Source organism: Dipodomys spectabilis, unplaced genomic scaffold (assembly GCF_019054845.1).
Source record: "Dipodomys spectabilis isolate Male_0828 unplaced genomic scaffold, ASM1905484v1 ptg000043l, whole genome shotgun sequence".
In the NCBI taxonomy this organism is placed as follows: domain Eukaryota; kingdom Metazoa; phylum Chordata; class Mammalia; order Rodentia; family Heteromyidae; genus Dipodomys; species Dipodomys spectabilis.
This window is the reverse complement of record NW_024870720.1, coordinates 27,178,401-27,193,887: the sequence shown is the minus strand read 5'-3', so window position 1 is coordinate 27,193,887 and position 15,487 is coordinate 27,178,401. Positions and strand designations below refer to the sequence as shown.

General features: G+C 36.2%; 1 protein-coding gene across 5 annotated transcripts in view; it reads right to left on the bottom strand.

Moving 5' to 3' along the window:
* Window positions 1-416: 416 nt before the first annotated feature.
* The window catches only part of Slc4a4 (solute carrier family 4 member 4), a 315,411-nt gene continuing 300,340 nt past the window's right edge, over window positions 417-15,487 (bottom strand). For 2 of the 5 annotated variants that reach the window (XM_042678216.1, XM_042678214.1), the window contains 4 exons: window positions 13,071-13,232; window positions 8,672-8,768; window positions 5,470-5,549; window positions 417-1,140 (listed from right to left, as the gene is read on the bottom strand). In XM_042678216.1, coding sequence (XP_042534150.1) covers window positions 5,506-5,549; window positions 8,672-8,768; window positions 13,071-13,232 — 303 coding nt within the window. In that variant the 3' untranslated portion in view covers window positions 417-1,140; window positions 5,470-5,505. Of the gene's footprint in view, window positions 1,141-4,050; window positions 4,411-5,469; window positions 5,550-8,671; window positions 8,769-13,070; window positions 13,233-15,487 lie in introns of those variants that run through there. The other 3 variants (XM_042678213.1, XM_042678215.1, XM_042678217.1) reach the window with 2 other exon arrangements.

The window sequence follows — 15,487 nt, the reverse complement described above, 5'->3', positions numbered from 1 at the left end:
GCAACTCTTTTTCTAGAGAATTTTAAATATTATAGGAAAGCTTGGGTAGGCCGAGACAAAGGATGTACAATGTATTTTCTGGAAGTCATTTCTGCATGGAAAACCACTGTGGAATTTTGTTTTGAGTAATAAATTACTTTTAAATGAGTGCTTAAGCTGAACTCTATTTTTCTTAGATGGATGTATGTTTTCTACTTTGAGCTGTTGTATGACAAGGATTCATGAGCACTTAATAGGTAATTCTAAAAACCTTTTGTATAACTTGGGCATTTATTTTATCCTCCTGCTGAAAGAAATTAAAGAAATAAAGTTTGGGGATAGAAGCAGGCTTACTCATCTCTGCAGGACCCAAAGAAACAAACTAATAGTCATTCAATGATTAAATGTTTGAACAAGAAGCACTTGACACTCATAAATGCATAAAGTTACTTTATTTTAAGTATACATTTAATTTTGAAAAATATAAATGCTAAAATATCTCATCTTCTTCATCTCTTAATTCCATAAAAGTCACAATAGAAAGCTTCATAAAACTGTAAAATACTATGTTATAGGAATTTTAGGTTTTATATTGGAAAAAATTATTAGTAATATATTGAAATGTTTTCTGTTCTTTATCATTTTGTTCCACCATGTTGATCTACTTCATTTAAAATAAAAAGAGGCATCATTTCTCCAAAGTTAATAAAGACTTAAGAGAATAAAAATAAGAATATCTGAAAGTGCGTATTGATTCTGAAAAGTAATGTGCACGATATGTACCCGCCATGAAAATGGCTAAGAAGAGGCAACTATTCTTCTTTTCACATTGTAGGACTGGGACAAAGTGACTTCTGGCTCTAAAAGTTTCACTGGGTGACTTTAGCCCTGAGTTGCAATATTTGCCTAAAGTAAGAATTCAGGAATTTTGCTTATACGCATAGAACACAATGAAATGAACTGAGCCAAGAGAGAATATATAACCAAATCTCTGGTTTTAAAACATAACTGAGCATCAACTATGAAAGTTTTTCTTTCTTTTGCTTTTTTCTCCCCAGGTTGTCAGAAAGCTCAATAAAATCAGCATCTGAAAATTCCCTTCAGACAATGAGCTGAATGACTGCACCAATCCTCTTGGAGCCCCTGGGCTTCATGTTTGTGCTGTGAGGGCAGATAGGGAAAGTAAGAAAATCTCAGGTTTCTGCACCAAAATCATGAAGTGGTATGCAAAGGATTGAAGCAAGCTTTGTCCCATCCCTGAACAATGTCAACCTCTGTAATACAAATCAAATGGTTTTGATTTTTTTTAAAGATAGTCAGCAGTCAATACATTTCAAGTACTTTAACACAGTTACAAAAAAAAAAAAAGGAAGAAGAACCAAAAAACACGGAAGACAATCATTTTCTATATTAAACACCAAAACAGAGAGCTGACAAGAGATTACTCTGTGTGTGTTGTTGCCTGTGCATAAAATACACTCCAACTGGATTATTGATGGCAGGTCATTGCTTTGTCTCCTGTTCTTTCCAGTGAGGGCTGATGAAATGGTTGGTTTTCCTGTTTCTCAAGTCACTAAGTCCCCTCCCTAGACCTTCTCTCAACCTTGGCTGGAGGAAAAGGCAAGGAAAATGCTATTCTACTGCACACAAAACAATGAGGACCCTAATTATCTGTTTGTTGCACACAGTAAAGAGTGTCTTTTCTCAAGGCAAAGGGCACCTCCAGGAGTTTTCCTCTGGAATGCAGAACCAGAGGCATTCATGCTCCATTGATAGGCAGACCAGCTGTCATCCTTTCCATTCTAACACTCTGTATAGTCAGGAGACTCCTGGTTAATAACTCTGCATGCCCTTCAAGAAACCTGAAACTCAGAACACCAACTTCCCATCAGGAAGAAAAGAAAGAAATACTTTGTAAAACAAAACTAAACAAAAGTTACGCTGGGTGGGTCCAGGGTTCATGCCTGTTATCCTAGCTTCTCAAGAGGCTGAGATCTTAGGATCTTGGTTTGAAGCCAGCCATGGCAGAAAACTCTGTGAGATTTTATCTCCAATTAACCATGAGAAAGCTAGAAGTAGAGCTATGGCTCAAGTAGTAGAGTGTCAGCCTTGAGTGAAAAAGCTGAGGGATCATGCCCAGGCCCTGAGTTCAAGCTCACACACACACACACACACATACACACACACACATGCACACATGCGCACACGCACACGCGCGCGTGCACACACACACACACACACACACACAATACTGTAGTATTCATGTCTAGTTTACAAAACCATCTAGAAACAAAACCTTCCAAAGTCTATTTAGTTCTTCTCAGTGGCTCCATGTAGACCTTAGGTTTTCTTATTAGTATGGGAGCTACTTCTGTTCCTCAGTAATGAGATGCTTGGATACTAATTGTTCCTTGTAGCAAATGTAAGGTACTATTTTGTGTGTTGACATCACCAATACCAAACTCTTCCCAGTTACACAATACAGATTAGAAGTGGGAATGTAGGTAGCTTTTACCTTGTCTCAAGGGTTGAGGTGATGAGTTTAGTTGCTTCAGTTCTCTGAAGGGAATGGAGAGAACCTTTAATGTCCAAAGTTTGATTCATGATTAGAAAAAACAACATTTAGAGTTTTTGTAAAAGTGAACTAAAGTAGCCAGGCACTGGTGGCTCATGCCTGTAATCCTAGTTACTCAGAAAACTGAGATCTGAGGTTTGCTGTTTGAAGACAGCCTGGGCAGGAAAGTTCTTAAGATTCTTATTAACCAGCAAAAAGCTGGAAGTGGAGCTGTGGCTCAAGTGGTAAAGCAACAGTCTTGAGCATAAAAGCCAAGGGACAGTTCTCAGTCCCTGAGTTCAGGTTACAGAACTGACTACAAAAAAAAAAAAAAAAAAGAAAAGAAAAAGAAAAGAAAGAAAAAATGTGCCTTTAACTGATATCTGAGTAATAAAATATTTTTACACTTCTTTAATAGTAATTTTCTTGAACTCTCTGGTGGAATTTTCAATTTTTCCTATACGGTTTGGGTTTTCTGAGAACTGACATAAGGAATTGAAAACTTGGCCCTTTGTCTGTCATTTTTTCTTACTTTTTGCACATATGTGCATCAGACACACACAGAGCACACACACAGACACACAAAAATATCAAAATGAAAAAAAAAAAAGCCTAACAATACTGCATAGGACACTGACAGGATAATACAACCAGCATCTGTGCCTGGATATGATCAATCATCATCACAAATTAGTTACTTCGACTGTCAAAGAATTTCCTCTTCTCCCTTAGTCTTCTTCAGAGAACAGTTAAAATTCTTTCAAAGAAAGGGGAAAATGGATGCTTAGAAACATGGTGTTTTTAAATCTGATATAGCCTTCTGGCTTACCCTAGAGAGTGGGTATGTGCATGTTGTGTGTGTTTTGTGTGTGTGTGTGTGTGTGTATGTAAAAATCACATTTATATACAACACCATTTTTACAGAAAGCCTGGCAGCTACAAATAAGAGGTAGAACTACTCAAAACTATGTTTCCTGCTGCAGGAAAAAATTCATTTTCTTTACAGTAATTAAAAAAAAGTTTAAAAAATTGACAAAAAATAAGTTGCAGGTTAGGCCTCATAATTTAAACAACAAAATCTAGGAAGAAAAATATTCTCCAATGTACTCAACAGATAAGTTCATTAAAGGGTTAAAAAAAGATGCATAGGAAAAGGGACATTCCAGCACTTTGCTACAATGATGGCAATGGTTTCTCTATATGGGGTAAAAGTACCTTTAGTTTGTCTTCTTATAATAAGTCTAAGGTTAGGGCTGACAAGCAAGAGCAGACTAGAAGAGCAGCATGGTTTCAGTCCTGGGGAGGTTGGCAAGGGAGAAGGAGCTTTGTCTAGAGTTCTGGGTTTGTTCTACCAGACAAAGACAAGCCAGTGGGCATAGCTCCAAAGCTAAAGTTTTAAGTTCCTTCAATATTTTAATAAAAGCTGTTTAAAAAATCCTTAATACTTTTGACCTCTGCTTAGTAAAAGAAAAAAAAAAAACCCACAGGATCTGTGCGTGTCTTAAGTGACAGAAGAATTTGGTTGTCAGAGAATCTATCTGAACACTTAAGAATGTGAGGGACTTCCTCAGATGCTGTTTATAAGGAACAGAGCACAATGGTCTTGATTTTTACCTATGCAAGAGAGAAGCAGAAAGACTTCTAGATTTGGCCAGTGACCAAAACCTAAAACAAAACAAAAATGAAAAAGAAACAACATCTGAACAAAATGAAAATGAAAACAAAAAACATTCACAACAAAACTTGTCAGTTTTAAAGAAAGACAAACAGGTTACAATGTAGTTTCTGTTCCCTTGCTCCTCCAGAAGTAATCATTGTCTTCAGGCTCAAGTTCTATTCTAATTTGAGGCACAACTTTTACTGGAGTTCTAGGAGGACTAGAGGAAAAGAAAAAAGAAAAAGAAAATAAATAGTAAATCCAGTTTTATTTATCATCTTTCAAATGCTTACACACTGTGTAGAATTCAAATGTGTCTAACTTTGGATACTCATCCCTTCCTTGTGTGTTAAAAACAAGATGTATTAAATTTGATCAAGGTGCTAGCAGAGTCAAGAAACTCAAGTAAAGCCAGGTGCCAGTGATTCATACCTAGCTCACACCTGTTAGCCTAGCTACTCTGGAAGCTGAGCCCTAAAGATCAAGGTTCAAAGCCAGCATGGGAAGGAAAGTCCATGAGACTCTAATTATTCACCAGACATCCCAAATTGGAGGTATGGCTCCAGTTATAGAGGATAAGCCTTGAGCAGAAAAAGCCAAGAGACATCACCCACATCCTGATTTGCTAGTGCTAGCACACACAAAATAAGTAGAAATTTCATACCTTGACTTTAAGAAATAATAGCAAGACAAAAAAAAGGGACAAGCAGACTGGTAATATTATTGGTAATTAAAAAACCAAAAGACTGACATGTTAACAACATTTGGAGATTTCAGTCTTTGGAAACCCTAGAACGATCTGTTGTCTTGAGAGCTTGCAAGGGGAAGAAAATGCCTGGATGAAAAATTCCAGGAAAGAAGGGATCAAGCAACAATGCTTGATAAGAAATGTACTCGTTATCTTGCCCATGTAATTGTAACTCCTCTGTACAGTATTCTCACAATAAAAACAAACAAACAAATAAATTATGAGCGTGGGGGGCAGGGAGAAAAATTCCAGGAAAAGACCTGCTATCCTTAAATCAGGCATGATGCTGAAATGATAACCACTCATTTTGATTCTGGGCTTTAAGTTGATGAAGTTGAGTATTTCTAAGAGTAAGCAGGTCTCTGAGAATGTTTTCTAAAAGCAAAGGCTGGTGTGATTATTGGGTAATTTATTTAAGATAAATCCTAGAGAGGACAAAGAACAAGGAGTTCTGCCAATCTTCTACCCTTGGACTGCATTTCCATGAGACAATCATTCCACAGAGCAAGGGGAAAGTAGCTTCTCCTTTACCTTGGCATACCGAGTGACTGAAGGAAAGGAATTTTATCAGCATGATGTGTGGCGTTCAAGGAATGTTGATGCTCTTTCTCCTGAAAGAAAGCAAAGCTGAGAATCAAAAAATACTATCAAAGTAGAATTTAAAGAAACAATCTTCACAGAATTGAGGGAACTTTTACAACTGGAGAGTAAGAAATATGAGTCAGGCAACTTAGCCGTTGTTTCAAAGTTAAGTGTAAGCAGTGGATGACCTATCATTTATTTATATTTTTAATTTTTTAAATTTTATTGTATTATAAAGATCCTGTACAGAGGGGTTACAGTTACATGAGTAAGGCAATGAGTACATTTCTTGTCAAGCACTGTTGCCTCCTCCTTTGTTATTCTCTCCCTATCCCTTTATCTCCTCCTTTCTTGTTCTCTGGAATGGAGCACTACCTACTATCCTCTATCATTCTAGTGAGAGAGGTGAAAGAATTATGTCCTCCAGCGTGAGCAACATTTTAATGTCTAATGCTGGCCCTTCCATTTCTTTCCATGTTCTATCGTTAGCTATTATTCAAGAGAAAAAAAAAATGGAAGTACTGGTCAGTCACACCCATCACTCTAGCTACTCAGGAAGCTAAGATCTGAGTATCTCAGTTTGAAGCAAGCCCTGGCAAGAAATCGCAGGAGACCCTTATCTACAATTAATCAACAAAAAGTTGGAAGTAGAGGTGTGACCCAAGTGGCAGAGCAAAAGCCTTGAGCAAAAAAGCTAAAGGACAGCTCTCAGGCCCTGAGATCAAGCCTCAGTTCTGGCAGAGGAAGGTGAAGAGGAGGAAAAAAATACTTAGGTATGATACTGAAGTTCTATTTTGATTGAATTTGCTCATTATTTATGGACTATGACATATTGGTAGAAAAACATTCAGTCAAAATGATCACATACATTTGCTTAAGTAAACTAATAGTATATCAACTTTTAATTTATACTGTTAGAGGGATTTGGGGCGAATAAAGAATGGCACATCAACTTTTGTCACAAGTCTCAAATGATTTTTGAAAAGTAGCCTTTACACTGTACTTAGAAGGTGCTGTGTCAGATTATTTTATCCATAGAAGACATACAAGCTGAGCATGTACACCATAGCTCCTGTCATTCATTCTCTAGAGATAAAAGATGAAGTTAGAACTTAGTTTAGGGAACTTCAAATCAAAATAGAATTCCAGCCAGGTATTGGTAGCCCATACCTATAATCCTAGTTACTCAGGAGGCTAAGATCTGAGGATCTCAGTTTGAAGCAAACTCTGGCAGAAAAGTATGAGATGCTGTCTCCAATGAACCAGCAAAACAGTTCAACTAGAGGTGTGGTTCAAGTGGTAGAGCACCAGTAATAAGCTAAGTGGCTGAATTGCAGTGTGAAGCTGAGTTCAAAACTGACACCATCTCACACATACACACACACACACACACACACACACACACACACACACACAAATAAATAAACTGCTAACCAAGTCCCATTGATAAAAATGTACCAATTACAGTTACAATTTAGAGTTAGATGCTGTACTACAGATGTAAGGCTGCTTTGATTCTTTATTCTTTAAACCTGTGATGCTAGACAGCATCCAAGTGGCTTCCCAATGACTCCTTTCTCCTGGAATTTATGTTCTCGTGTAATTTCTTCCTATACTCCAACAAAGATGTTCTCCACAACCAATACAAGATGGTAGACGTGGCAGATGTGACGGTCTACCACTTCTGAGACTTGATTATAGAAGATTGATGTTTCTGTTTAGTTTTCTATCTCTTTTATTACTGGCTCTGGGTGAAGCCATGTCATAGGCAGTCCTGTTGGCATGTCCAGTGTGACCTGGGCCTTGTGGCAACTTGGAAGCAGATTCAAAACTCCAATCAAGTCAGAAGAAACTTAGTCCTAGCTGACAGCCTGATTCATAGTCTTAGGATAAGTGACCTGGAGCTACAATTGCCACTTCAGTTGCTCCTAAATTTTTGAATGTCAAAACCATTTGTTTAAACTGCTAAATTTTGTGGTAGTTGGTTATTTGGCAAATGATAACTAATATATCATTCATTTCAACCTTTTCTTGGGATATTAACATATTTTTTGGTGTTTGGTTCTGGTTCTTGAATTCAGGGAATGGATGCTGTTGCTGAGTTTTTGCCACTCAAGGCTAGTGCTCTACCACTTGAACCACAGCTCCATTTGTGGCATTTTGGTGGTTAATTGGGAGATAAGAGACTCATGGACTTTCCTACCTGGACTAGCTTTGAAGTTCGATCCTCAGATCAGCCTCCTGAATAGCTAGAATTAAATGTGTGAGCTACCAGTGCCCAGCAGGATGCTAACTTCTTACTGATGTTCAAGTGGCACTGTCAACTAGACAAAAAAAAAATCTCAACTGTGTCTGTTCCTATAACAGATGAATGTAATTTAAAGTGCATTTGGAGCTAGAATATATTTTCTTCAAATAAGAACTCAGAGTGGAAAATGCTTTGAAGGCAATTTTTAATTGCTATTGGACTAGCTTGAGATGTTTACAAAAGTTACTAGAGTAGCCTGTTAACTCAATTACAAAAGAAAAAAATGACATGTTATAAACTATTACACTGGAGCCACCAGGCTATTCCCTAGCAAGACCAATGCAGTTACACTGGTGATTTTGAAACAGAAGAGAAATAAAGACATTAAGAAGAAAAAAAGACATTAAGAAGAAAAAAATGTATTGTGCTAATAAGTCATGACTGCCAATTTAATTGGAAATATTCAAAAATTTGAATATTAACCATTGATTAAATGATCACTGAAAAACCCATGATGCAATTTCTCTTTTGTAATGAATTGGTCATTGATTGAAACCTAAGGAACACAAACAATGACAGCGATGTAGTTCTATAAGCTGTATTTCTGGATACTGGTATGGGGGAGAATATCCATTAAAAACATGCTTTTAGGTTTAGCAATTGAAAAAAACAAACAACTGTGATGACTTGAGAAGAGGAAGGACCGCCAAAGGTTATGGATAAAATGAAGACATGAACAATAAAGCTTAGGAGTAGAAAAAATGAAGTTATATCAGAATTAAATATAAATATTTTACATGGGGGAGAAAAAAAGAGAACACTAAAGTGGAGCAATGGGAAGATAAGAGTTATACATTTTCTCTGCAGGTTAAAGCATGCATGCAAGAGGTTAGTTCTACTCACTGTCGGAAGGTTTGCTATCGCTTAGGAAAGGTTGCTGTTCCATGATGTCCATTGGGATTTTAATACTGGGAACCTTTTCTGAGTATGGGCAGTCAGACTGTGAAAGAAATGTATAACTGTTTTTAGAATGCTTTGGTTACTCATTGCTTCCTACAATTCAATATTCTGCATATTATCATTTACATAGGTCTAGGTGAGAACACCTATTACCTACCAGCTTGCTAACTTTTCAAACACTTCTTGACATTTGTTCTCTTTTCTTCTGCATGAATGGTAACTGAGTATGTTTAAAGGAGAACCCACATCAAGGAGATTGCTATTACTTCCTTGTAAAGCATTTTACAAGATCCCAACCTGCAAACAAGGGTTATTGTATATGTGAGGCAAATTACCTCACTGTGCAAACAGATTAAATCTAGGAATTTTCCCAAACTATAATATCGTCTTAAAGCTCTTGTTTTTTATGTTCTTCAAGTCTATCTCTAGGAAAAACATGACCCATTTTTTTTCCTTCTAAAACAAGTAGACTATTTTAACATCCACTATAATGAGCTGTCTACAGACCCTTAGTTTTCCCTTCCTTACTTTAATACTCTATTTCAGATTTTATTTTGCAATGAAGAGTTCACTTCAATTTACTTGTACCAAAGATGTTTGAAAATATAAAACCAAAAAAATCCAAGAAAATAAATCCAATAGGAAGTGTCATGGTCAGATAAACAGAGAATAATAACTGGATTAAAAATGATAAAACCAAGCAGCTGATCATGGAGTTATTTAAAGAACCGATCACTTAATTCAATTTGTCACAGCTTTCCACAGGACTAATACTTAGCATAGTGAATCCAGTTGTCTCTAGGGAGAAAATTTTTAATTGAAAGTTGGAAAGAGAACTAGAGGGTTAAGAGTGTAGTTCAGGGATCAAGTACATGCAGCACAGCTTGCACCAAGCCCTGGGTTCAATCCTCAGTGCCACAAAAAGAAAAGATCAAGAAAAAAGAAGACTAGGGTAAAAAAAATAACTAAGTTTTGATATTGAAAATTCCTTCACAATGAATTTAAGAGAATAATAACCTCTTGGAGAACTAAGACACTGCATTTAAACTAGCAAAACAAAAACAATTAAGATGCCACGTGTACTTTCCTTCATGGCAATATTAAGAATAAATCTTATTTCAAATGTTCCCTGAAATATGTTCTTAGAAATGGACAAGCTGGCAACTGACTTTTAATCACAGCCTACCAAGAAGGTTCAAAATGGTTGTGAGGAGCCAGGCATTGGTGGCTCATGCCTATCATAATCCTGGATTCTTAGGAGGCTGAGATGTGAGGATGGCCATTTAGAAGCCATCCCAGGTAGAAAAGTCCATGAGACTCTTATCTCCAATGAACCACCAAAAAGTTGGTAGTGGAGATGTGGCTCAAGGGACAGAGCTCCAGACTTGAGCAGAATAAGCTAAATGAGAGCACAGGCTCTGAGTTCAAATATCAATATCTGAAAAAAATGCAACAAAAAAGAAATGATGTAAATGGCCTAAAATGTTGACAAGTCATAATTTCTACAGCTTCTGTCCGTAAATATTTGAATTGCAAGCCTTAGGTTTTAGTATGGTCCCATATAACCATAGACCCCACACCATACTACTATCAGATAAGTCTTAGAAGATCTACCTTCCAAGTGTAAAGTCCTGAAATAATGGGCATACTACCCAGGGCTTACTGCACAGATATACTCTGTCTGGATGAATTCATTGTCAAAGAGCAAATGAATGTGTTTATTTGTTGTTTTGGTCCAGGTTCAATGGAGAGAAAAGTAAGAACAGCAGTAATATCACATACCACTGTCAGGAAATCTATTGGGAATATAGGTTTCAAAATGGTCAATATTCACAAAGCAACAGCAATATTTTGATAAAATATGATTTGCTGAAATTCCTGCTACAAGTTGTAAAACATTTCTAGAGCTCGTTTAAGCCATTTTTTTGGTCACTGGAAAGCAATGGGCTTTACCACTTACAGTTAGATAACTTTAGAAAAATTTAGGTAAGTGTCACATCATAATATACTATATATATATAGAGAGAGAGAGAGAGAATATATATATATACACTATTTAATATACTATATATACTATATTATATATAGTATATTATGATATGTGTTATATATATATATACATATATAGAAAATTTGTCAACAGCAGTGAATACATGGTAGAGAAAACTTATGATGTATGTTGTATATATACATATATAGAAAACTGTCAATAGCAGTGTATACATGGTAGAGAAAACTGTGCAAACCATTCTATGATAGATACTTCCAACAATTTGCATTTCTCAAAGTAAGCCTTAGCTAGTGTTCAATATTCTGAGTGCCATTTAATGAAGAGACAAACTGCAGAGAGACCAACTCTTCCATGGAGAAATGATGGCTTATAATATATAGCAGACAATATTATTCTGTCTACATTACACCTCTGAAATAAAATTATATTTAGAATTTGAAAAAAATTCCTCAAAGATGGTATTTTATTTTTTAATCCATTGTACTCATAAATCGATATGTTAAATTGAAACACTTTTGTACAGCTACTTAAAGATAATTTAAAAAATTAAAGAAAGTTCCATAATATAGCTTTGTATACATCTTAAGTTTTGTGTTTATAGACATGCACTGAAGTAACTTTTACAAATTCAAGATGAAATACTGCTTTGATCATCTAAATATTTCAGGCAATTCATTTTCATTGTCCTCAATGGTTCAGAGATTTATTTCAATCTTTGATTTCTATTCAATGTGCAAGGGTATCATTCTTCTTAATGCCACATGTTAATCTCGGTTGCAGCTTAAATACATTCTCTCCTTTTATATCATCATTAGAAACAGAAAATCTATATACCTGCTCTCACTATAAAGATAGATGGTGACAGTCCTAAAAGCTCCCTCAGTCCCTTTTCTCCTTAGCTAAATGTGTCATGTATGTTTTGTCTTTTTCTAGTAGATCAATTTATCTGAAATTCAATTCTGTCTGTTGTCTCCCTTCATTATGCCATGTCCAAGTTCTACAAAAAGAATATAATCAGACAGTCCAGTCGACTGGAAATAGGTAGAGAGGCGTGGATTAGAGTTGAACATCACTGTTTATGGCTATGCAATCTTACAAAAATTACTTAAATATATGTATCTAGATGCCACATCATATACTGTATATCCATACAATTTTATTTGTCAATAACATCTGAGTGAAGTAGAAATTTTTAATTTTTGAAAAATTAAGAATGTTAGCATTTCTCAGTTGAAATGAGGACAAAAGTATACCCTTTATTTAAAGATCTGTTCTGATCATTCAGCAAAATGTATGCATAACTCAAGTTATCAAGTATAGAACAGACAATAAAAGTTAACTATATCCCTATTTTGGAATGGGTAAACACACAAAAGTTGATTCGTGACACTATACTGTATAAAATCCAGAAAAAAAAATCACATGAAAAATAGCATTTTGGCAATTGTTTCAAAATGCTACTGGGATAAGTTGTGTGTGTGTGTGTGTGTGTGTGTGTGTGTGTGTGTGTGTGTGTGTGTGTGTGTGTGTGTCTTTGTATATCTATGGCTGTATGTGTGCATGCGTGTGAATATGTGTGTGCAAGCTTTTGTCAAAGCAAGAGCAATCCCAGTTTTTCTTTTGCTTGGGATTCATTGCAGATCCCTGCCAGAGCATCTGTACTTCTACAACATGGTCTTTCAAAGAATAAAAATATCAATAATTTCATTTCTTAACTTAATCAGCTAGTTACAGAAGGACCATCTGGACTATGACACTGACCATATAATTAGGTAAAAAGACCCTAAACTCCAATTCCCTTTCCTTTTTTTTTTTTTTTTGAAGACTTTTGGAAAGATAATTGCAAATCGTTTTAGTGTAAGTGCACTGCTAGTATAATATACTAGCGTAAGACTTCATTGAGAGCCTCTTTAAATAAACCTCCTGTGACATCCATCCATAGTAGACTTAAAATTGCAGAAAATTGAGTTACCAGTTGAAATATAAATCCTAAGATATCAATCATAAGCCAAATACATTTTATAGCATTAGTGATCTAGCAAACTTCCTTTCCATCAATGAGACTGGAGTTCTTTAAATGTGGGGTATTTCTTTTTAGCAGTCATGATGTCATTATTAATATATTAATGGTTACAGCAAGGCTTTAGAAAAAAAGTGAGAAAACACAAGGTAAATTGGGGGGGGGGGTGGGATGAGGGACACTGACACTAAGGCCAGATAAACGTTCTGAGACCTCAGCACTTCGTTGCACATCAGGTCTATTAAGTTCATTTTCTTTTCGACACTTTTGTCTTCAACTAGCTTACTTTGGAATTTTGGAAAGTTCCTTACATCATCATTATCGCTATCCAAACTTCCCTTCTTCTTTTTCTTTTTCTTCTCATCTTCCTTCTTTTTCTTGTCCTTTTCTGGAATGACGTCATCAAGGAAGCTGAGGTCATGCTGGGAAAAGAGGTAGTCCATACCCTTTCTGACAGCTACAAGAGCCAAAATCTGGAAGGGAAAAAATGGGAAGATGGTATTGGTATACTTTGGGGATACTTTGGGGAGGAGAAGGGGAAAAAAAACAAATCGTTTAAATAGGGATTCAGGTGGACCCATTACAACAATGAGATGTACAAAATGCTATTGAAAAATGAACTTTACAACTTTGGCCGGGGAGGGGGTGGGGAGATGGGGGGGAGTGTAGTTGTGGAGATGGGAGGGCAGGGATGGTAGGGGAAAAACAAAGGAGGAGGCAACAATGCTTGATAAGAAATGTACTTATTGCCTTGCTTATGTAATTATAACTCCTCTGTACAGTATTTTCACAATAAAAAAAACTCATTAAAAATGGGAAGATGGAATGAAAGTATGTCAAAGGAAGTTATACCAATTGCTGGGATTTCCCCAACTAAGCAGAATAAAGCCCATTTAGTACAAGGCAGAACTCAGGCTCAGGAGTGGGCTTCTACGAAGCAGGCCAAAATCATTTCTTCATAGAGAAAGCTGTCCCATAAAATTCTCAATTTAAACTCACGGTGTTTCACTGAAATGAATGATCCCATTAAATTAGAATTTTAATGTGAAAGGATGATTTTTCAAAATAATAATTTCCCCTTCCACGCTAAGATTTTTAATAAAACAAAATTTACATGTCAAAACAGCTATGCATAATTTAAAATTATAAAATTTAAAAATTTATATAGGTTTTTGGAAATCAAAGAGGTTCCTCAAAAGACTCCACATAGAGCTCCCTTATGACCTAGCAATCCCACTTTTGGGCATTTACCCAAACAATCACAAACAAGGTCATATCAAAGCTACCAGCATAACCTTGTTTATCACAGCATTATTTACCATAGCTAAGATGGAACCAACCCCGATGCCCCTCAGTAGAAATGGATCAAGAAAAGGTGTGTGTGTGTGTGTGTGTGTGTGTGTGTGTGTGTGTGTGTGTGTGTGTGTGTGTGTGTGTGTGTGTGTGTGTGTGTCAGAAAGAATGACGTTGCCTCATTTGTTAGGAAATGGAAAGACTTGGAAAAAATTATACTAAGTAAAGTAAGCCAGGCCCAAAGAAACATAGGTCCCATGGTTTCCCTTGTTTGCATGACCAGTGCATGTCTAGGACAAGCAGAGAAGGTCAAAGGCTATGTACATACGACCACATGAGATAATATTAAGCAAAAAACAAAAAAAAAAACCCACAAGTGGTTTTTTTCTTTCTTGCTAGTGCTTTTAGTGTACTTACAATGCACTATGGGATTCTTTTGTTTCTTTTGAATGTTCTTCCCTCACGTATAACCCCTGTTTGCACTGGATTTGATGCTGGTGTTCTGCATCTTGTATATACATGTTTGAAATTTAGGGAGAGGAAGGGATATTGCAGAACGCTTAAATGGGGATGCAGGCTGACCCATTGTGACAACAAAATATACAGGACACTATGTTGACAACGAACTTTACAATGTTGGGGCGCGGGGGGGGTGGCGGACAGGAGGAGTTGGGGAGGCGAGGAGGGAAGTGATGGTGGGGGGAAAACAAAGGAGGAGATAACAATGCTCACACAAAATGTACTCATTACCCTACTCATGTAACTGTAACGCCTCTGTACAACATTTTTACAATAAATATATACAAAAAATCAAGAAAATCTGCAGAATGCAAGAATACTAAGATATCTTCCATATAAGATAGTACTTAAAGATCCTTAGATCATTTTATTTACAGGGCTATTTCAACTACTATTTCAACATGAACTAAAGTACTTACCACGTACCTGATACCATTCTAAACTCTTAGGCAGTATGTAACCAGGTAAAGAAAGGATTCAAGGGGTCGTGGTTGTCCGTTTCCAACAGTCATATTCTTGGCCTCTCTATCTTTAGTCTATGGGTTTCTTTTGAAAAGCAATTCCCTTTCCCTTACTTCATCTCTGAAGATAATTAAAGAGCTTTGCTCCACAGCAGAGATACAGGAGAGTTGTAGGAGTTCTGTGTCAATTTAAACATCTGTCTTTATCTACATCACACATATTCTATATGCCAGTTTCTTCAACTCCTAGAGGAATCAGTAATATCCACCCTGCTAATAGTACAGAACTTTTGTAACCAAATAAAAGCTCTGATAAACTACAGGTACTTCACTAAGGTATTATTATTTGACACAATAAGTGGTTTACTAGATATATTTCAAATATATTATGGTTTAGCTTCATTTATTCTGATTTTAGAAAAAATAGGTAGATAACACAATATGAATAAGTAAAT